The sequence below is a fragment of the Coturnix japonica genome, unplaced genomic scaffold (assembly GCF_054131305.1).
Source record: "Coturnix japonica strain WE unplaced genomic scaffold, WE-NBRP24 Scf039, whole genome shotgun sequence".
Lineage (NCBI taxonomy): Eukaryota > Metazoa > Chordata > Aves > Galliformes > Phasianidae > Coturnix > Coturnix japonica.
Genome location: NW_028188942.1, coordinates 3,156,992 through 3,179,998, shown reverse-complemented (window position 1 = coordinate 3,179,998; position 23,007 = coordinate 3,156,992). Strand labels below are relative to the sequence as shown.

The following is a 23,007-nucleotide window of genomic DNA, read 5'->3' as shown; positions in this document are numbered from 1 at the left end:
ACCATAAAAAAGGGAAGTCCTCGTATTCAAGCAAATGAGAACAATAAGACCATGCATTTTGTTTTGTTGTATTTCCTGTGTAATCATGGGGAGGATATGAAGAAGTGGTGTAATTCACCCATTTCTGCACTTCAGGCACGAGTGAAAGAATTACAATGCAAAACATCCACCAAGGTGAACTCTTCCAAAAGGGGGAAAGTTCCAGTTGCTGCAAGCCACCAAGGTAACCAATAGAGGGGCCCTGCCCCCTGCCAGGGCGGGGAAAGGGACAATAGAGTATACTGGGCTGTGTGGATTAGATGGCCTGGCACATCTCAACCACAGAAATATAAAGCCTTGATGGACACTGGTGCACAATGCACCCTAATGACCTCAAGTCACCAAGGGACACAACCAATATATATGCATGGAGTGACTGGGGGTTCCCAAGAATTGACTATTTTGGAGGCCGAAATAAGCCTCACGGGTAAAAACTGGCAGAGACACCCTATTGTGACTGGTCCAGAGGCTCCATGTATTTTGGGTATCGATTACCTTAGGATGGGATATTTTAAGGAGCCCAAGGGGTATTGATGGGCCTTTGGGATAGCTACTGTTAACACAAACGGTGTTAAGCAGCTGTCAGCTTTACCTGATCTGTCAGATGATCCTTCTATTGTGGGGTTGCTCCAGGTAAAAGACCAAGAGGTACCAATTGCCACCAAAGTGGTGCACCGACAGCAGAACTGCACCAATAGGGACACATTGCTTCCCATTCACAAGCTAATTTGCCAGTTAGAGAATCACAGATTGATTAGCAAAACTCACTCGCCTTTTAACAGCCCCATATGGCCAGTGCGTAAAGCCAATGGAGAATGGAGGCTGACGCTGGATTACCGTGGCCTGAATGAATTCACACCTCCATTGAGTGCTGCTGTACCAGACATGATAGAACTCCAGTATGAACTGGAGTCAAAAGAAGCAAGGTGGTTTGCCATCATTGACATTGCTAATGCCTACTTTTCCATCCCATTGGCTGCAAAATGTAGGTCACAGTTTGCTTTTACCTGGAGAGCTGTTCAGTATACCTGGAACTGTTTACCTCAAGGGTGGAAGCACAGCCCAACCATTTCCATTGGTTGATCCAAGCTGTCTTGGAACAGGGTAATGCTCCCGAACACTTGCAGTATATTGATGATATTGTCGTGTGGGGCCATACAGCAGCAGAGGTTTTCAAGAAAGGAAAACAGATAATCCAAATTCTTTTGCAAGCTGGTTTTCCCATTAAGCGCAGCAAGGTGAAGGGGCCTGCCCAGGAAATCCAGTTTTTAGGTGTAAAACGGCAAGATGGGCATCGACACATCCCAGCAGATGTGACTGACAAAATCACTGCTATGTCTCCGCCCACCAACAAGACAGAGACCCAATCTTTTCTGGGAGTAGCGGGCTTTTGGAGAATGCATGTCCCAAACTACAGCCACATAGTGAGCCCCCTCTATCAGGTAACGTGGAAGAAGAATAATTTCTCATGGGGTCCTAAGCAGCAGCAGGCTTTTGAGCAGATAAAACAAGAGATAGCCCATGCCGTGGCCTTGGGGCCAGTACGGACGGGACAGGATGTGAAAAACATAATCTACACTGCTGCTGGAGAAAAAGGTCCCACTTGGAGTTTGTGGCAAAGAGCTTCAGGAGAGACCCAAGGCCGACCCCTGGGATTTTGGAGTCGAGCATATAAAGGGTCTGAGGAGCGCTATGCTTAAACTGAGAAGGAGATCTTAGCTGTGTATGAGGGGGTTCGGGCTGCTTCTGAAGTAGCTGGGACTGAGGTTCAGCTCCTTCTAGCACCTCGCTTGCCTGTGGCCACCCTGTCACGAACACAGGTAAATTTTTGTTTAAACCGTGACAACTACCCAGAATGCTGCATCAGGGAATTTTTGCCTAGAACTTTAGAGAACTATTTTTAACTCAGAAAGGTCAGAGATAGAAAGTTCACACTGATTTCTGGGTCACCAGCCTCACCGTACATCAGCATTTTTGGTTTTTAAATGATACATAAAGTTCTCAATGGCACTGCTCTAGTTGGTAGTTCTTTCCCTTTCCATGCAGCTCGCTCTGTGCATGGCTTGTGAACCGCTATTCAGGCCAGACAGCTGCAGCCCCAAAGACCTGCCATAAATGTACAAATTCTACCAGGATAATGTCTTGGTAGTGGAGAAACAGGATGCGCAGTCATATGGCTCTCACACATACCTTGTACAACCAGCTTGGCTCTGGACTGGGCATCACCAATGTCACAGGTGTACACGTCACTGTCACTTTTCTCCAGATTTCTTATGCACAGCTGCAGGTCTCGTCCTTTCTGTGCCATCTCGTATTTCCTGCCAGGCCTGAGCTCAGCAATGCCTTTCCTCCATATGATGGTGTATGAGCATTTCTCGCACTGAAATGAAAAAATTGTAGTTCCACTTTCTTCAGTTTTCAGATCTGAAAGTTCCTTGATAAAGTAATTAGGTTTTTCTGGAAGGAAAAGAGGGGGATGAGGGTGTGGGACAAAGGGATTTGTTACCCCAACAAGTCTCAAGCATACAGAGGTGTCCTGAATCTCCTTTGCCCTCACTTCTAGAACATCACATAGAGATGCAAAGAATCTAAGAAGTCCACAGAGTCCACCCATTTACATAGGCTTGATCATTCCAGAAGATATCTGGAAAGTTTAATACCATTATACATGCGCTGGTAGGATCTCATCTGATCAACTGCATATAGTTTAGATTACACATATTCAATATAGACTAATTCAGATTGCCATATTTTCTTGGCTCACTAACACCCAAGATCATAGAATCATAGAATGATCACAGAATCATAGAATGGCCTGGGTTGAAAAGGACCTCAAAGATCATCTAGTTTTAAAGCCCCTGCCAAGGGGTCACCAACCACCAGACCAGGCTGCCCAGATCCACATCACACTGGAGAATCATTCAGTTTCCAGATTATTTTAAGGAAAAGACTTTAATCCATCATATTTTCTGAAAACTAAGAACTGATCCCGCTCAAGGAAACAGAAGAGAAAAACATCACCCACAGGCTGCAGATATTTACCTCGACTTCTCTACATGCCATCCCCAGTGTGCTTTTCAACTCACCTTGCAGTAACCCTGGCTTTTGTTTCAGAGTCCTCTGTCTCACAGGTGTACTCCCTGCTGTCCTTGGCAGTAGAATCATGGATGATCAGAATGGCCCCAGTTCCCTCCTGCTGCAAGTCGTACTTCTGGCTTTTTCTGATTGCTTTGCCATCCTTGTACCAACTGATGTTCACATCTGTTTCGACAGCTCACAGCTCAGGCTGATGTCCTGCCCTGCTGCTGCTGTCGTATCCTCCAGCTGTTTTGTTACCTCAGTAGCTTTTTCTGGAAGAAAACATGTTTTTTAAGTAACACACACACGGTAGGATGCCTCTCTCAAAATACACGCATCTACATGCTGGAGATAAGTTAGAGAGGCATTTGCAACAGACGCCATCCTACAGCCAGCAGTAATCTGCAAAGTACAGACAATAGAATTCAAGGCAGCATTTATTCTCTCTTAAATCTACCCAATTGAGGATGATGAACCATGACTGAAAACTGCCTCTTTCTTCTCTCCACTCATCACACTGGGAGCCTCGGATGATGCTCTCAGATGCACATGTTCTAGATAGGAATTTGTTGTACAGCTAGATGATGTGAAGGCCATCCCTTCAGCTTATACTTAGAGGATATTTGCTCCCACAGTTCCCTCAACAGAGCATTCCTGATTTACTGGTAATGGAACAAGCTGGAGTGAGATGCCCATTTCCAACACTACCCCAGTGCTTTGGGTAGTTCTCACATTTGTGTCAAATGGTTCCTCCTTTTACTTATTTTTAAGAGAAATTCTCAGTGCTTCAAGGTTCAAGTAGAAGGTTGCTATTCACTTTAACCATATTATGAGTTAGCTCTCACGACAATCTTATGAGAAGACAGTTGAAGGAATCAGACCCCAGAATCTCTCCCATCTCATTACCTTTCACAGACTGAGAGGCTTTGGAGGTTAGACCACGGGCAGTAAAAATGACTTCCCCAGCGTCAGTAGGAGTCACACTTTTGATAAGGAGAGTATATTTCCAACCCACGTTAGAAGCTTTAAATCGCCCACCGCTTTCCACTCTGCTTCCATTCAGTGTCCAGTTGAACTCATCAATGCTTTCATGGGACAGAATGCATTCAAAAGTACAATCTTCTCCCTCCTGGATTTCAGTGTTTTTCAGCCGTTTGCTAATGCCAATATTCAGCTCTGGAAGATAAGAGATAGGTTAGTATGAGGTTTATATGGAGAAAAGGCATTTGTGACTGACGTGAGTAGCAGGACTGGTGTTTTAACTCAGGATTTGCAGAACATGGCTGCGTTCCTCACTGATGTATTCTCTAAGACATTCTCCACTCAGAATTAGCAGAAAGCTATAAAAAAAAGAGACGTGAATCTCTTGGCTTTGCTCTGGAAGAACTACAAGGAGAGCAGCTCAGTCCATGGAGCACAATGAAGATTCAATGAGCTACAGAGGGAAAAACCTAACAGAGAGGACAACTCTAGGAAGCTGGGTGAGAAAAAGGGTTTTGCCTATGACAAGAAATAAACTGTTTCTGTTGACATGTTTGGTGATTTTCATGGCAAAAGGAGATACATTTACATCAAAAGCAATGGGAATTTTCCAGACATCACTGCGCTACATTGCAGTAATACACTTCTATTGTAGAAACTATTAAGGCTCATGGGGGAATAGGTGTAAGACACAGTGACCACACTGAATGTGCTTTCAGCACTCCTTTACTTTCCACAGTACTTACCCTGAACGCTGACCTTTGACTTGGCAACATCAGTGCCAATATCACAGGTATAGAAACCTGCATCTGGCTTCTCGAGGTCATGGAGAAGGAGACATAGGGTCTTCCCAGACTGTACCAGCTCATACTTGTTGCCAGAAGTGAGCACATCACTATCCTTTTTCCTCACTGGTTTGACCTTCTCTTTAGAGACTTCACATTCCAATTTAATCTCACTCCGCTCCTCACCAAAAACATCATCCAAGGACTTCATGAAGACAGCAGGCTTCTCTGCAATTAAACAGCCAAAACAGAACAACGTGATACAGAAGTTGAGACATTTCCAGTTGCTTTCAGCTTTTTAAGGAGAGATCAATAAATCTTTACCAGTACTGACAACACCAATATAGAACCTAAAGCGGTTTCATGTCTCTTGACAGAATGCGCTTTAAGGAATTCTGAACTAATCAGTAGGAGAATACAGGGAACAGGAGGGACAGCCTGCATTGCTGTGGGTGGGACTGATATCATATGAAGTTATTGGGATGCAGCTCTTCTAAAGCTGGAGAGCCGGCATTGCCCTCACATGGAGCAGAGCTCATACAGCAGGCCACAGGATTAAGAGGATAAGCTGCTGAACACTTTTGATTTTCCTCTTTTATTGACTCCTTTTATCTATCTTCTATTTCACACATCAGATGTTTATACTGGGGAAAAAACATCCACCAAATGCAAAGGAAAGGAGAAAGAGGAAATCCTTCAAACTCTGAGCACATGGAATAAAAGAGCTTAATTGCTGGGGAGAGCAGATTAGAATCACAGTATCCTTAGAATTGGAAGAGACCCTTAAAGGCCATCTAGCCCAGCTCCCCTGCAATAAACAGGGACATTCACAGCTAGATCAGGTTGTTCACAGCCTGGTCATTAGTCATTCCAGAGGCAAAACACACACTGAATGATCTCTCCCTGCAGTCATAAATCCTTGGAGACAACAGCATTGACACTGCATGTTACTGAAGCAGTAAAAGAAATTGCTCCTGTAACTCTCCTTGTGTTAAGTAAAACAATGATAAAAAGCAATGGAATGCTTTGGCAGGACACCAAAACCATCCTCCTTCGTTGATATCTGCTGCAATGGAACCTTCCACTGGAAGAAAGCCCCTGATGACTTGTCACCCCAGAGAGGTGAGCTTTAGAAGCAGGACTGCTGCACAACAGAATGAACTGGAGCTCCTTAGCATCTCTTGCATCCAGGAGGGCTGTGATCAGACCCACCTCTCACCTTCAGGCGCGCGCCTTCTGACACCTTGTCTGACTTCACTGTCACTGTGCCAGCATCCTCAGGCTTAACCTGCTTCGTTGTCAGTGTGCAGCAATTGCCAGCGTTCTTGATTTCATTGTAATTGTTGGTGTAAAGGTGGTTGCCATTCAGGAACCATTCCACGTCCTCGTCATCATGGGACAGCTCGCAGGAGAAGACAGCAGAGCTCTCTTCTTCAATTTCCACATCCTGCAGGTGCTTCGTTACTTCTACATTGCGGGCTGTGGGGAAACAAGGTGAACTGTTACCACTGTTACTATAAAGCATACTGGGATGTGGTAGAATGGTTAGACTAGATGATCTTTGTGTAATCTTCTCAGTGAAGATTATACATTTATAAAGTTAGCAGGAGAGAACGGCAGAAATCAACCAAGAGAAGAGAAATCTGAGGTGAAATAGGACATGGAAGAGGCCACCCTCCCTGCTCATACCTTCAGCTGTCAGCGTGGCCTCAGTCTCTGCAATTCCCGCCTTGCACTTGTACACACCAGCATCATTGGGCTTTAGCATCAGAATCTTGAGCTCTGCTGAATGCTTATCCCTCTTGATCTTGTATTTCTCAGAGGGCTCGATGGGTGTGTGGCCCTTGAAACATTTCACAACCTTTGAGAAGGCCTGAAGTCACAGGACAGGATGACAGAATGATGTTCCAAAGCTGTCTTGTCCTCCAACTTCCTGGTGATTTGTATATGGTAATCTGCAAAACAGGGGTGGAAGAGAAGAAAGGATGAGGACAATTGGAAGAAGAGGAAAGTCTCTTGTGTGTATTCCATCCCAATTAATTTCATCTTCACAATGGTTGTTTGAACCACTCCAAAGATAAAACAAACGATTGCCTATAGGGAATGTCATTGACTACATTTCTATAAAGTAATACTGTATATTATCTACCAAATGCAAGGTCCAGCTCTTGTTCTGTGCTTATTAAACTGCTCCCAGTTAAGGCTTTTATTCAAATAAGAGTGAGTTGAAAATATAACAAGTACTTTAGGATGTGAATGGAGACTCTTACGCTGCAACGGGAAAACAGCTGATAAAAAGCCTGGAAGTTTCTTTCAGATGAAATCAATGACAAACTGCATCAAATTTAGGTGCTACCAAACTTAAACTTGTCTACTTCAGAAATACAATTAATTTCACCTGATTTGACTTCTTTGGAATAGCCAAGGACAAAACCACAGCTCTTTAGATCTGAATAGTAAGCACATCACAACTATTCAAACACATATTTTACTGAGATGCAGCTGTCTCATTTAGTGTCCAACGACTTTGAACTGGAAATGGAGCAGACTCTCCAGACACACACACAATATTTCAACGACCCCAGTGAAGGAAGACTGTATGTTAATTAATTCTTCATCTTCATGATATAACCAAGCCAGGATATGTTACCTCTGACGAGCAGATTGGCTGTGGATTTGGATTTGCCAATTAAGAACTGAATGGTGCCTGTCATATCAGTGGTGGTTTTCGGTATGGTCAGCTGGTGGATGGTGCCTTCTTGCTGCATAATAAAGGTTATGCCAGCCTGTAAGACTTCCCCACGTAGATACCACTTGGGAAGTTTCACAGAAGGAATGGATATCTCGCATTCAAATTTGGCTTCTTCAGGCTCAGTCACATCCTCATCACACAGCTCCTTTACTAGATTAATGGATTGCTCTTTAAGAAGGATGGAACAAGAGAAAGCAGAGATTTAGAAGGAATGTAAAAAACCCTTACATTATCACCCTACTTACTCACGTCAGCATTACTGCACATGAACACTACACCTATCAGCTCAAAATGCCTTAAAACATCATTAAAAAAATAGTAGAAACAAAGGAATGTTGTTATGAAGTCAGACAATAAGACTGACAACCTGAAGAGAGCCCAGATCTTCTGATTCCCAGTCCAACATCCAAATCAAACCATGACCTTCCCATCCCGATATCAAACTCCTCGCATTACGAAGTGGAATAGAGGTTCAATGAAACACGGACATTGATAATTACTTTGGTTAAATACAGCAACTTAGCTCTGAACAACAAGTTTTCTCCTAGTAAAGGTCCCTGTAGCTCAAATGTAATGGCTCTACTTAGGATAAATTCATTTTCCAGGATGTTCTTGCCCTTATAATTGTAACAAGAAAAATATCGGTGGACTTTGGGAAAACAAAAAACCCTCTGAATTTAAATATTCATTTAATTTGCATTTTGTTTTCAAAGTAAGCGAGAATGGCTTTTGTATAAATCTATCTGCATTCCACTGCCTTTATTTTATTTTATTATTATTACTATTTTTACCTTCAACAAAGAAATGAGCACTGCTTTTATCATCAAAAACATCACAAGTGTATGTATCCTCATCTTCATAATTCGCATCGTTGATGATGAGTTTCTGATACACGCCATCGCTCAAAATTTCATATTTGTCACTGGGATGAATTTCAAGATCCTTTTTGTACCACTTCACTTTAGCATTGGCACGAGACACCTGGCACTCCAGGAATCCCCGATGCTTTTCAAGTGCAATCTTATCTTGCAGAGGCTTCACAGTTCTCTCAGGCAGCTCTAAAAAGAGGTAAACAAACAAACAAATATATGTGTGTATGTATGTATGTATGTATGTATATACACACATTATATATATACATACGTATATATACACATTATATATATACATATATATACATATGTATATTATCTATATATATATTGATCAATATATTTTATATATATATATATGTTATATATATATATAATGATCAGCACAGTTTCTGTGAGAGAGGCTAACTCAGTAGTGATAGTTCTTCTATGAATGATTACTTAGATGGTGACGCTTTGTTAAGCACTTGATCTAATGCACAGCAAATAAAGAGCTAATTAAAAGAAGACCTGTTATCCCTATTTTACCACTTGGATGGCTAAATTTCAGAGGTAAGGAGTAATTTTCTCAGCACTGTACAGCAGTGAAGTGGCAAAGCTGGGGACTGAACTCTTGAGTAGTGTGCTAACTCAAATGTCTCCCTTTTCTTCATCACACTTAACATCATATATATACCCTAACATTGTATATATTAAAAAAAAACAACCCTGTGCTCTTTTCCTGTGCCTAATACAACTCCTCCAATCTCTGTGCTCTGCCAGGAGGGACATGTCTAAATAGGGTGGCAGATACACGCAGGAGATAAATATTTCCACTTCCCTCAGCCAACACTGCTCTGAATTTCTATGGGACACGTCGTTGGATGAAAAGGCATTTGACAAAGAAGGAAAAGAAAAAGTTTAGTCTGCTGTGTCATTCTCTTGGTAGCCAGAATAACTAACCCTCGCCAGTGTTAGTTCAAAGAATAGGCAGATTTTATCTCCTGACATGAGCAGTAATTCAAAGAAGCTCGTATATGATCCTGTATCCTGCATATTCACTGCAGGCAGGCAAAGACATTATGAGATAAGGGAGATCTACACATCACTCGTTATGAACACCTCATAAAGATAAAACCACACACAAGGGGAGAGTTTATGAAGAGGACTACTCTTGGACTGCTTTCCAAGAGGCATCAATTAGTAACTCCCTTCGCTCATTTTTCACACTACTCTACAGTGTCCTCCTGAGCCCCCTTACTCCTGTTGCCAACTGCTGATGCAGGGAATCCTGAGGAACCAAGGATTCATAGTTGTTCCATCAGTAGTCCTTGGTCAGCTCTCCCTCCCTGCCCCTTCTGTTTTGATCCCACTAACCAAATTTTAGTTAGTCTGAAAAGAGGATGGAAACCTCCGCAGCAATTAGTTTCTAAATATCTTGCAATGGGCAGCTTGTAGGAGCCCCATCTCAATGCCCACAGCACAGGAGGCAGGACTGCTTAGCCCATGCACTAGTGCATTTACCAGCACAGATGTAAGCCCAGATCTATGCACACCAAATCCAGGCTCTCAGTTTGCACAAGGAGGCATCCATGGAGCTGAAGTATTAGGCAGATATTGTGGTGGGGCAGCAGTTATTGAGACGCCAGACAGAAAGGACACAGATAACGTGGCAACTCAGCTTTACCATTATGACTGCTGATGGAACATCTAATTTCACTGCTCAAAAGAGAACTTCCATATAACTGGAAAGGATGAAATTCACAGGGGAAACCACACACAGACACACACAAAAGCAATACAAAGGAGATGAAGGATGGTTCACATACTGGTGATTCACTCTGAGACGCAAGCAAATGAAAGAGTATCCCCAACCATTTGCCTCCCCAAATGCTAAATACATAAACACTCCTTGCAGTGATAGCTCTGCCAGACGTGAGTCATACACTGTAAAACCTTACAGGGTCTATCAGTTTAACTTCAGAAATTCATTACACCACCAAAAACAGACCATCGTGTCCAGGCTGGTCCATTTCAGCTCTTCAAACCTGTCGGTAAAACTGCCCGAGAGCTGAAATGCTTACCAGCAAAAGCTAAAAACTGTAAATCAAATGTAATAAGCTGGCTTTGTCTACTGTATAGAAATGATGCCTGAAAAAAGAAAAGAAAAAAAAAAAAAAAAAGAACCTAAACCAGAACAAATGGAATGGCTGCATAAAACAGCCAGTACTGAAACTGCAACGCAACCTGGTTGCAGACTGAGAGAGAAAATGAGAGTTCACCAAAGTCATGGGACAGGACACATGTTCATGTTCATGCTAACACTGAACCCAAGTGGCCACATGAGGACAGCATCTAGTAGGAAATCAGAAAAAAGCATCCTTTCAGAAGTCCCTTTGGCAGGTGGCATTTACCAGGGCACAGCAGACCCGTGTGTTCAGTAACCAGTCTGATGCTTCAGAGCCTGGTGATGAGCTACAAACTGGGGTTTAACCAGTGCAACACAAGGAGGGAAAATCTGTCTTGAGCATAAAGAAGAAAGAGAAAGGTATCCAAAAGGACTAACGAAGAAATGCTCAAACTGCCCAGGAAGCATTTTTTCCTGTGGTGCAAAACACAGTTTATTTGCTCATTCAGGTAAACATACCACGAACCTTTAGGGTAGCTGATGTCTTGTCTTCAGCTGCTTGGCACGTGCATGTTCCCTGATCTTCATATTCACACTTGTGAAAAATGAGACTTCTCTTATTTCCCTGGGAAGTAATGCCCACTTTTTTACTTTGATGGAGCTCCTTCCCATCCTACAAGGGAAAATACCAAGTCAGATCTCCATGAGTCCTTCCATCTCTGCACTGAGCAAAGGGAGCCTTCAGATCTATGCTTAATTCACCCACTCCCCTAGAATTAATGGAACTGTGCTTACTGGAACATATGTTGAAGCTTAAGCACAGTGCAGTGTTTTCAACATGTAGGAATGGCTATAGAACATGCATAAATTCTGGCTGACCTATGACAGCTTAAAGCACTGCAGAGGACTGTTAACAAGCTCGTTTGGACATCACCTTGAATAAATGACATTATCCCCAAGTAAGGGAAGGAACAGCTGAGCACCGGGGAGGTACACAAAGGGCCAGAGCAAATTCTCACACTGTCACGTGCAAAGAAAACTGAAATTTCACCCTAAAACCAAGTTCACAACAAGGCTACAAAATCCTGGCTGAGAATTTCTGTGTTAGAGTTGAAGCTCAAGACTGTGCTCCAACCAACAATATTTTGTGCAGCAAGACCTCAGGAGTTCACATGAAACCCAAAACAAACTTCCATTTCAACTTGATAAATGAACTCAGGACATAATATCAAAGAGGGCTGATCTGGGCAAGTAAAAGAGCATAAAGAAAAGAGAGCAGTGCAAAAGCTATCAAGCAAAAGCTCAGACTTGCATCCCTTGGAAGTGAAATTAAAGGCTCTCATTCATTTCCAGAGAAGTCAGAAAGGAAAATACCATTACATGCCATACCTTGAACCACTTGACGTCTACCTTGGGCCTGGACAGCTCACACTCAAATGTGACCTTGTCCTTCTGAGTGATGCTAATGTCTGCCAATGGTTTGCTGATTTTCACAGGCAGTTCTGAGAAGGAGAAAGAAGGATGTGGATTTAGTTGGGAATTAGGTCTCTAGGAGCATCTGGCATAAGGAATAATGAAAGGCAGTGCCTACTCTCCATGCTTACTAGAACATGTCATTAACAACAAAAAAACCTATTGTTTTGAGCACATTATCATTACTTGTGCTAGGGACAATCATGTTACAACAATCCTCTTGATATCTGAGGGATACTCTGGTGGCAATGGCCCAGTGCATAACATTCTTTGCAGCTGGAAGGAAAGCTGGTTCTGCTGTTCAAGTCATCTGGGACAGGAGCAGATAATCACACCTTGCACCAACCAATACCTGTCACAGTGAGCCTCCCCGATGAATTAATGCCTTCTGCTTTAAAGGAAATGAGTCCTGCATCTTCAAGGGTCACAGAAGAAAGTGTCAAGGAATGTTTCTTCCCCTGGGCACCTATCGTGATATTTGGTGCAGGCTTCAGCCGCACGCCGTCCTTCTGCCAAGTCCCTTCCACATCCTCATGGGACACCTCCACCGAAAAGGTGACAGTTCCCTTCTCAGAGAATTCCAGGGGCTGCAGACCTTTCACCAGCTTCATCTGCCGCACTGAAAGACAATGGGGAGAGGTTGGAGATTTCACACCAGCATCTGAGAAATAGAATCATCAAAGGAATCAGAGAAAGGTTTAGGTTGGAAGGGACCTTTGAGATCATCCAGTTCCAACCCCCCTGCTGTAGGCAGGGATGCTTCCCTCTACACCAGATTGCACAAAGCCCCATCCAGCCTGGCCTTGAATGCTTGAATAGCATCAGGACTTCCAAAACAAGTTACTTCCCTCTTCCTCTCCCAGGTACACTATCTGCCAATTAAGCAACAGCCTTTGCAAAGAAGAAAACTTGTTCATAACCAGGTCCATGGGTGCTCTTAAATCGATCCTTCCAGATGGAAAAAAGATTTCAGGTGGTCTCCTAGATTTTACCCCTTTTTGTGTTGCACACAAGACTGAAAAAAAAATTACTTTTGCAAAGTTCTTCTTGTCATAAGGAAACAAACATTTGGGGAATGGCAGAACGAGGTAAAATTTATCTTCACGTCATTTGAAATTTCACTCTCATGTTCTTGGTGTGGTTTCTCCTATAATTATTTGGACTAATTAAGCTTTTCCCTGATGAAAGCCTAGAAGTATATCACAAGAAGGACCAACTTACCCATGACCTTTTATTGTCTTACTCAAGCATCTCCTCCTGACCAGAACTGACAATAAAATATTCAGCCAGACTACAGGTTTGAGCATCTGAGTTGTTTCTAGGATCTCCTGCAAACTTAAGCTTGGAACACACACTTGTCTTTTGAATAAGTGTCTTTTATAGTGCAATAAAACAACAGGTTTTCACATGGCTATTCCTCATTTACCTTGCTCTGAAATCATTCTCAAACCATGAGGGATCAGTCCAGGAAGAAGGAGAGGAGAGGGGAAGTGAAAGGGGAAGTCCACGGTTCTCTAATATCAGGCTTCTTAGCCTAAAGCTCAACAGCAAATAGCAGTCCACTTCCCCACATTGCTAGACTCCGAGCATTTAAAGAACATCAGCTTACCTCATTATGAGCTCTAACACAGCCAAAGAAATTAATATATTCAAATATTCTCTTGAGTGATGAGAAATATGGAGCATAACTTCAGACTTCTGCTGTTAAACTCTCACTTCTATCATAAACCAGGGCAAGAGTTCAATGCTGTTTTAGATGGAGGACACATATTTTAAATAACTCGTCTCATTAAGGCTTGGATTCCCTACTACAATTAGCTAAATTCCAGTCTGGATCATGCTTCACCTTGGATCACTTAGGGCTTCAGCCACTTAATGGAACTAACTCAGTTAAAGGTCAGGGGTAAAATAAAAACTCTCTTGGACTAGCAGAGAGATTTGCAATGGAGTAACTGAAGTAAGGATGGGAGACTGAAGGTGTTGGGGAAGACATCCAGGCTTTAGCTACAGGGCATGCATGCAGAATCACAAAACAAAGGCCAGTCAGAGAAATCAGAGCTTCGTGAGAATTAAGGTGAGGTTGTTTCTACATGCCCACCCTATCTGCCAGTGTAAAACCTGCCAGTGAAAAAAAGGAAAGCTACATATAGGTGGGGAGAATTGTTGGTGAAATTATTTGTGATATTTTTGCTAATAATATGCTCAAAATCCTGGAGCAAGACTTCAAGTTAAGCAACTCAGTCTGTGTAAGTAGACTTACAGAAGGGAACCATAAAGCTTATGGAAGGGAACTGTCAAGCTAATCCACAGCTAAAACAGAGTAGAGACGAATTGCAGGAGCTTGTTTACTTTGCAGAAGTGTGAGCTTTAACCACTGCTGAGCTCCTAGTACAAAAGTCTGAACCAATGCAACAAACCAACCCGTCCATGTTGTACGACAGCATGTACTGACACCACCAGAACACAAAATTCTATGGCTGAAAATACCCGCAAAAATCATCCAGCCCTTCTCCATTGCTCCAGGACATGCTCAGCTCTTTGTGCCCCAGATATTTCACTAACCTTTCCTGAAACCCACAGTGAAGGCTTCAAAGCCCCTCCAAATGACTTATCCAGTCATCCAACTGGATAAGATCCATTAAAAAGCTTTTTTGTTGTAGAACTTGCATCTTTGTTATTGCAATTGAAGTCCATTATTTCTGTACAGAGAACAGATTGTTTGCTTCCACTTTCTAAGAGCCTTTTATGTACTCGAAGCCTGCTATCAAGCCTTTCAGTACCTGTTGATGACCTACACAGCAGCAATTGGTGGCAGGGGCTTTGTAGACAAAAATCAGATAGACCTTCAATTCTGTCCTTGTCCATTCCGTAGCAAACATGACAAAAGGATGCAGGAAATAGGACAGAAGTACAGGGCTACAGCTGAGACACCGTTAGCTTACTTGAAAGGAAAGCATCCATAGATAGATGCCCTGTTGTGTTTTTATTTTTATTTTTTCATTTAACTCTGACTGCTTATAAAGAGATGCTTTGAAAGACATGCTTTGTAGAGAAGAACAGATGGATAAGCAGGGAATAGGTTGCTAATAGCCTTACAGATGAAGAAAAACAGACTGCACCAGAGTGAGAAATTCCAGAGGAGAATCAGCTAAGAGCTTATGTCAATGACATGGCTGAGGGCTGCTGGGAAGACCGCCCTCTCTTTCACCTTATTTCAAGCATTACAATGGTGTCCAAGTCCAGGGCTGTGTCTCCCTGCCCCCATGGCATGTAGGGCTGGCAGTAGCCACTGTGATAATAGAGAAGACCTGAATCCAAGTTCAAATCACATCCAGTGTCTTTACAGACCTTGCAATCATTCCACTTACTTTCCACATTGATCTTGGCTTGCCTCTTGTCGTCAGGACTCTTGCAGCAGTAAAAGCCCCTGTCTGCAAAGGAGATGTCCTTAACTATCAAGATATGCTTTGTTCCCTCAGCTTTGATCTCTGTTTTTTCACTGGCCTTCAATACAATGCTGTTCCTCATCCACTTGACTTCTGCAGGCTTGCTCAGCTCTACCTCCAGGGTCACTGTGTCTCTCTCTCTTCAACAGTTTTAGGCTCCAGTTTCTTCTTGAATGAGACTGAGGCCTCTGATCAATGTGAAGAAATAACAGTAAGAACACAGAGAATCCACAAAACAGTTTTTTTATAAAGAATTTAAATGGTGGTTCCAGTGCCAGTGCATTCAGGGGAACCCTACTTAAGGAAGCAAAATTCCATATCGTCACCATAACCAGAGGAAAGGCAATATGAAACCCACAAACCACAGCACCAGTGACAGCCTATCAATGGGGCATTACAGCGCCTTACCTCGGACTCTGAGATTGGCTGTGCTTTCTACGCCCTCAGCACTGGCAGAGATTTCAGCTGCAACTTCCAGTGTCAGATCGGTGATGGTGAGGCTGTGGTTGGTGTCCTTCTGTGAGATCACGAGTTTCTTACTGGCTTCAATCTTGACACCATTCCTGAACCAGGTGACCACAGCATCACTGGGAGAAACAGTGCACTTGAACACAGCCTCTTTGCCTTCTTCAGAAGCCACGTGGTTGAGGCTCGTAACAAATTTCACCACCCTGGGAGCTGATGGAGAAGAAGAAACCACTTAGGAGCACATAAAAGATGTGTCCCTAAGTGTATGAGCTCGTTTATGTTTGAGCACCTTCAAAGAGCCAACAGAGTCAATGATTTTATTGGAAGCATCAGATTTTATGACTCGCAGGAAGTGATCACCATAACTCACACTCACATCCCCTGTCTGTAGAGGAGATCCTCCTTGCATCTACAAAGATGCAAGAAGAAAAGAGGCAAAGAAGGGGTAAAAAAAATCCTATCTTACATTTGGGATGCTTAATTCCAGCCTTGAAGGCTGATTTGCCCACTTAACTGCTGTGCTCTTCAGAAGCAGTTGTTCCACAGTTATTTTGAGAGAAAGAAATTTTGTACTTGGCTCTTAACACAGAGAACAGCATAAACACACAAATGAACTCAGCTTTGCAGTGTTGTAATGGCTGATGAGGGAAGCCAAGGATCCTTCCACACTGTCAGCCTTCATTTCCAGAGACATACCTTTGGGGGTGATGCTAATGCTGCTCTTGTCATCTCTGGACTCACAGAAGTACTCTCCCTCGTCCTCAGCCTGGATCCCTCTTATTGCCAGAGTTCTTCTGACCCCTTCCTCATCAATCTGGAAACGTTCGCTGGGTTTGATCTCAACTGCATTCCTGCACCACACCACCTTCCCTTTGGCATGGCTCACTTCCTCTTCCTCTAAGCCACATAAACAGCTGCTTAGTGCTCCCAAAGCGAATGCTCACCAGTTGTTTCCAACTTGAAGGTCATCTTCTGGCCAGCAGCCTTGCAGATGTATTCTCCAGCATCTTTCTTCTCCAGCTGCTCCACAACCAGATGCCGTGTTTTGCCCACAGATTCCATTCTGAACTTTCTGGAGGAGGCAAGCAGTCTTCCATCCTTGTACCATTTTACTTCGGTTGGATCCTGTGCTACTTCACAGCTGAGGGAGGCACTTGCTGCCAGGGCAGCACTCACCTCTTTCTGCACCTTCTCCTGGTTTATAAACACAGGTTTTGGCTCTGAGGGAAGAAAAGAAAAAGTATTGACTGAGGGACTGACATGTGAGCATCTTGCAGGTCTTTATATACCAGTTGGAACAGGTTTAGGTTACCACTTGTGCCCAAACTAATAGCCTTCACTAGAGAATATCAGCTCTTCTGTTGAAACAAAGTGTCAAATCTAGGCAAGAAAGAACCTAGGAACTGAAGGAACCAAGAGGGTCCTTGAACACCAGTCCCATGGTTGCATGTCACTATGCAAACATATTGAACCCAAAAGAACATCTGTCCTGCAGGCAACCAAAACCTGAGTTCCTTTTACTTAAGACCCACTGTGAAACATCAAAACACATAAACATGTGATAGTCAAACCACTGGCTGCCTTTTCATGACCCAGAACAGTACTCCTGGCTTCCTGAACAGACTCCTCATGGCCTCTACCATTGCCACAACTGTGACTGTCAAAGGCACAAAGGAAATATGCTCACCAACGCAGTCCTTTGTTCTTTGTGTGTGATTTCCAGATATCTATTTTACTTTGAGCTCTGGGAATAGTCAGCTCTACCAGGTCTCTTACTGGGAGTAGCAGACTCACCTATCCAGATGCAGCCTCCAACATAAAGGCATAGTAAAAAGGCAGTGTACTACTAGGAGAAGTTCATGCTTCTCCTGCCATGAAAGGCTGCACGTACAACATGCACTCCAGCCTCACTGCACATACTTAGCTTAGTCAAATGTTTCGGTGAACAGGAATTACAGTTTGGGATCTCAGGCACAGGAGAGATTAGAATAATTACTTGAACACTGCTTCCATTGTACATATATCAGTAATTATTATTCTACAGACAGACTGAAACAGCACTTTGTGCGAGACTAAAACCAAATACTTTCTACAAACCCAGGCAATCAAGTATAGGGAAAAATCCTCAGCACAGACTACTGCAACTGGATCACTGTATAATAGAAACTAGATTTTACTTGACTGTTCTCTGCTGTATTTCAGACAACACCTGTCTTACCTGTGACATGAATCTTGAAGGTGAGTTTCTGGCCAGCAGCCTCGCAGCTGTACTCCCCTGCATCTTTCTTCTCCACCTGGCTCACCACCAGCCGACGCTGTTTGCCCTCTAACTCCACCTTGAACATCTTGCTCCAGGTGATCAGTTTCCCCTCCTTGTACCACTTCACCTCCATCTTCTCCTGGGCCACCTCGCAGCTCAGCGTGGCATTTTCTGTTGGTGCAGCCTTCACCTCCTTCTGCACCTACTGCTTGTTGATAAAGGCATCCTCTGCTTCTGGAACTGGAAAACATTGGGTAAAACAGACATTAGATATGAACAGCTTGTGACTAGAAGATATTTAAAGCTGCTTCTGTGTCGTATTGGGCCATTTCCCGGAGCAACACTGCTTCACAGTGTTTATCACACATTATAAAGCATCCTCATTACAGTCCATATGGTCATCCCATCCCTCTGGGTAGTCTTTACTATCAGCTGGGACTCCTAATTTTCAGATTTCTTCGAATGAAGACAATGACAGATCTATATATATAGATATATATATACCACACCTACACCCCCAAATCTGCTACAACTCCATATTCTCCCCATATTTGCCCCCGACAGCCCCCAGTAGCCCCATATCACCCTAAGGCCCCCACAACCCTCTATCTCTCCATACACCACCCCTTAAAGCCCCATACCTGCCCATATCCTCCAATAGCTCCCCACAACCCCTACACACCCTCAGAGCCCCCTAGAGCCCCTAGTCCTCCTATGGCCCACCACAGCCCCATATCCCCCCTACAGTCCCCCTCAGCTCCCTTTACAGCCCCTGCACAGCTCTATAGAACAGTCTGATAGAACTACCTCTAGTAGAAGCAATCTCCACACAGAGATCCTTTCCCAGTGGCACTAAGCCCTTCAGTGGGGTCTAAGAGAGCTGCAGCCAGACTCAAACACAACTGCTCACACAGCTCAGCTGCCTTCACCTGTGCTCCTGACGCTGACACATTGCAGCCCCACATCCCCCTCTGCCCCCCCCACAACGGCCACTCCCGCGCACTGCGGCTCAGCCAATCGGAGCCGGCGGAGCTGCCGCTGCCCAATGGGAGGCCGGGGGAGGCCGGCGCTGGGACGGGGAGAGGAGAGAAGAGACAGAGGCAGCACTGAGGTGGGATGGGCTGATGGGGAGTGCGGGGAGGACAGGGGGGTGTGGGGCTGTGGGGCTGTGGGGGGGCAGAGGGGGATGTGGGGCTGCAATGTGTCAGCGTCAGGAGCACAGGTGAAGGCAGCTGAGCTGTGTGAGCAGTTGTGTTTGAGTCTGGCTGCAGCTCTCTTAGACCCCACTGAAGGGCTGAGTGCCACTGGGAAAGGATCTCTGTGTGGAGATTGCTTCTACTAGAGGTAGTTCTGTAAGACTGTTATATAGAGCTGTGCAGGGGCTGTAAAGGGAGTTTATGGGGACTCTAGGGAATGTTTTGTAATGCCTGCTGGGGCTGCAGGCAGCATTGCCTTCCTCCTTAGGGGGCAGGTTTAATCACAAACCTCCCTATTTCCTCTCACAAACGTCCTACAAACCATGTCTGGGCAGTGCTGTCTCGGCCTGGATCTCAGCTCCTGAGACTGTCAGATGTGAAGCAGCAGCTGCTGGGACAGGGCTGGCTCTGTGTGCCCTCTGTGGGTCTGTGGGCATAGAGTGGGGCAGAGGGATGACTGTGAGAGGGAGGAATTGCCCAGCAACTAGAAAGAGGAAATCAGCTGAAAAGGGGAGATTTGAGAAGCACTGAGGCTGTGGCTGTTTGGACAGTAAGAAGAAACCAAGCTGTCACTGTGCAGATGGGAACTCCAGTAGGAGAGCTGTGGTGGCTTTACAGATGGCAGACAGCAGCTGGAGTGTAGAGCCAAGGGTAGGGGGGGATCTTCCTCTTAGAAATGCCATGCAAAGAATCATGCAGACTCCTGCAGGGTCGGCTTTGCTGTGTGACCCTGGGTGGAAGCAGCTGGAAGGTCTCAGCCCTTCTGCGTTATCCCAGGAGCTGGGGCAGTGCTCGGTCTCATCCCACCTCTGCTAATAGCAAATGCAGAATCCCTTATCTGAGTGCCCTTTTCTCTCATGTAGAGTCACCGACCCTGGGAAGTTCACAAAAAGTTTGGGTGTTGTGTTGAGGGATGTGATTTAACTGGGAAGTATTGGTGATGGTTGGACTGGATGATCATAAGATCATCCAGATCATAAGATCTGAGATCATAAGATCATAAGATCATCCAGGTCTTTTCCAACCTTGAAAATTCTATGGAGTTGTAGCAGATTGTGGGGGTGTAGGTGTGGTATATATATGTACATCTATGGGAATATCCGTATGAAAAAGATAGATCCATGCGTGTTCTGGGCTGCACTGAAAAAGGGGTGGCCAGCAGGAGAGGGAGGTGATTGTCCCCTCCTGCTCAGCTCTTGTGAGGCCATATTTGCAGCACTGTGTCCAGGCCTGGGAAGGATGTGGAGCTGTTGGGGTGGGTCCAGAGGAGGGCCACTGTGATGATCAGAGGGCTGGAGCAGCTCTCCTATGAGGAAAGGTGGAGGGATCTGGGCTTGTTTAGCCTGGAGAAGAGAAGGCTGCGGGGAGACCTCATTGTGGCCTTTCAGTACTTGAAGGGAGCATATAAACAGGAGGGGGAATGGCTGTGTATGAGGGTGGATAGTGATAGGAGAAGGGGGAATGGTTTTAAACTGAGACAGGGGAGGTTTAGGTTGGATCTTAGGAAGGTGTTTTTCGCCAGGTTCACACCATTTTCAGTGAGCTGGATGAGTCTGTTGCTGGCATTTTAATACCATTTACCAGTCAGGCAATATGTATGGAGTATTTGGCTCTCTCTACAGTCATGAATGTTTGAGTATCTTCAACATGTGGCTCATTGCTTCCATTTCAGGCTGCCCAGAGAAGCTGTGGATGCCTGTCCTTGGTGTTGAAGGCGAGGCTGGATGGGTGATGGGCAGCCTGAGCTGTTTAGTGGGCAGCAAGCCCATGGCAGGGTGTTTAGAACTGGATGATCTTGAAGGTTTCTTCAAACACAAGCCCTCCCGTGATCCTATGATTCTGTGATTTCATTCAGGTTTATGAAGATGAGTTCTCCTGAATGCGCTGCTCTCCATAAGATTATACTTGGAGTTTTAAATTATAATTGGGTGACTTAAACCAGACACCAAACTTTCTGATGGCCAAAATGAAATGAAATCAATCCTTTACTGTGTCAGTAGTCTGTAACCAGAGCCCATCAGGTAATTCCCAGCCTCCTGCCTGTATCAGTGGCTGCACACAGTGAAAAAGTCTGATGGGATTTTAACCTCTAAAATGTTCCAAAGCAACCAGAGGGTGAATATATTCACTATGCAAATACCTGCAGGAATAAGCTTGCCATGTATGTCCTCAGGTACCACAGTAGTTAATGGTGGGACTCAGTAGGTCATGCTGCAAGTTGAGTCTGCTGATCTTGAAGGTCTTTTCCAGCCTACATGACCTTCTGCTAATATTTCTGTATTTATTTCTGTTCAGCTCCCAGAAAACCTCCCACCCAGCCCCCAACTGACCCCGTGGTGAAAAATAAAACAGAAACCTCAGTGACGCTGGCATGGTCCCCTCCGAAGATGCAATGCCCCATTCCAATCGATGGCTCCATTGTGGAATGCAAGAAACTAACTGGCTTCACCTGGGTGAGGTGCCACGAGTCTCATGTCCCCGTCCCAGAGTTCACGGTGAGCAATCTGTCTGCAGAGGCTGATGATCAGTTCCGAGTGTCTGCAGTCAATGCGCATGGACAGAGCCCGTCTCTGGAATTCCCAGGGAGCGTGCACCTTGGTAAGCACAAAAACCCCAATGGAAATGGGTCAGTGTGTGCTGAGCAGCTGTGTTGGTTCCCTAAAGATGCTTCCTTTGACTTTAAGGATAGTAGTGCATTAACACACCAAAGGCTTTCCTTTATTCCTAGTTCTCCTATCTCCTATCAACCTCCAGCTACCACTAAAGTGATACAAGTTCTATTTCTGTGACAGAGACATGAATATCCTTATCTTTTGATATCTCACATGTGCAAGAGGCAGAACTTTCTGTAACAGATCTTAAGCATAGAAGTGCTTCTTCCAGCACTCATGCAAAGGGAGAAGTAGAAATGTCCCTATGATTTAATCTTCCATCTCTAAATGAGATACCAGACTTGCATCTAAAGAGCATTAAGACATTCATGTTGTTCTTCCTCAGGACCAGTCATGGTTGTGAAATTCCCCCTAACAACTGGTGAAGCTGTACCTGGAGGGGATGCCATGTTTACTATTGACCTTACAACAACGTGTTGCGGCACTTGGTACCTCAGTGGTAAAGTCTTACAGGAAAGCGAGACCTGCATCATCAAGAGAACCCAAACTACTCACAGCCTAATCATAAAGAACGTCCCCAAGAAGGATGATGGAGCAGAAGTGAAATTTGTTGCCAAAAATGTTGATGTCAGCACCAAGATGACAGTGAGAGGTATTTGCTTTGATCATTCTCCTTTCCTCTTACAGTCAAGGCATAGTTGCTGTGATCTGATGATTAGAAGTGGGGCTGCAGGCATTCACTGACTGTACCAAATACCTGAAATTGCATCCCATGGACTGACGTGAGTCCTGGTAATGACCTAAACATGATAGCACTGAGTGTAGGGTAAGCCAATCTACCCAGCTGCTTGGTATCTGAACCAGATTGCTTCATGCCAGCTGATGAATGTCTGCAGTTCACAGCTCTTGGCCAGTGCATTCAGTCAGCAGGTTTACCA

General features: G+C 44.4%; 2 protein-coding genes and 1 long non-coding RNA gene across 3 annotated transcripts in view; all 3 read right to left on the bottom strand.

Annotated features, from left to right (window-relative positions):
- The window catches only part of LOC146753250 (uncharacterized), a 235,405-nt gene that overhangs the window by 118,120 nt on the left and 94,278 nt on the right, over window positions 1-23,007 (bottom strand). The gene's annotated exons all lie outside the window — the stretch shown is intronic.
- On the bottom strand, window positions 3,126-6,177 carry LOC146753256 (obscurin-like). The gene is made up of 4 exons (XM_085530913.1): window positions 6,103-6,177; window positions 4,845-5,111; window positions 4,024-4,293; window positions 3,126-3,389 (listed from the first exon to the last, which is right to left on the bottom strand). The coding sequence occupies exons 2-4, from the start codon at window positions 5,092-5,094 to the stop codon at window positions 3,295-3,297; spliced, it is 615 nt and encodes a 204-aa protein (XP_085387039.1). The 5' UTR covers window positions 5,095-5,111; window positions 6,103-6,177; the 3' UTR covers window positions 3,126-3,294.
- On the bottom strand, window positions 7,150-16,028 carry LOC146753255 (obscurin-like). The gene is made up of 8 exons (XM_085530788.1): window positions 15,942-16,028; window positions 15,456-15,721; window positions 12,440-12,706; window positions 12,004-12,116; window positions 11,134-11,287; window positions 8,427-8,693; window positions 7,534-7,803; window positions 7,150-7,154 (listed from the first exon to the last, which is right to left on the bottom strand). The coding sequence occupies exons 2-8, from the start codon at window positions 15,613-15,615 to the stop codon at window positions 7,150-7,152; spliced, it is 1,236 nt and encodes a 411-aa protein (XP_085386914.1). The 5' UTR covers window positions 15,616-15,721; window positions 15,942-16,028.

Bases quoted from the DNA above. Each gene is read 5' to 3' on its own strand.
- LOC146753256 (XM_085530913.1), bottom strand. From the start codon at position 5,094: ATGAAGTCCTTGGATGATGTTTTTGGTGAGGAGCGGAGTGAGATTAAA. The intron at 4,294-4,844 runs GTAAGTACTGTG...CTTATCTTCCAG, and splicing joins GTCAAAGGTCAGCGTTCAGG to AGCTGAATATTGGCATTAGC. The intron at 3,390-4,023 runs GTAATGAGATGG...GTTTTCTTCCAG, and splicing joins AGCCTCTCAGTCTGTGAAAG to AAAAAGCTACTGAGGTAACA.
- LOC146753255 (XM_085530788.1), bottom strand. From the start codon at position 15,615: ATGAGGAACAGCATTGTATTGAAGGCCAGTGAAAAAACAGAGATCAAA. The intron at 8,694-11,133 runs GTATGTTTACCT...ACCTCTTTTTAG, and splicing joins AGCTACCCTAAAGGTTCGTG to AGCTGCCTGAGAGAACTGTG. The intron at 7,804-8,426 runs GTAAAAATAGTA...TCCTTCTTAAAG, and splicing joins TGCTCATTTCTTTGTTGAAG to AGCAATCCATTAATCTAGTA.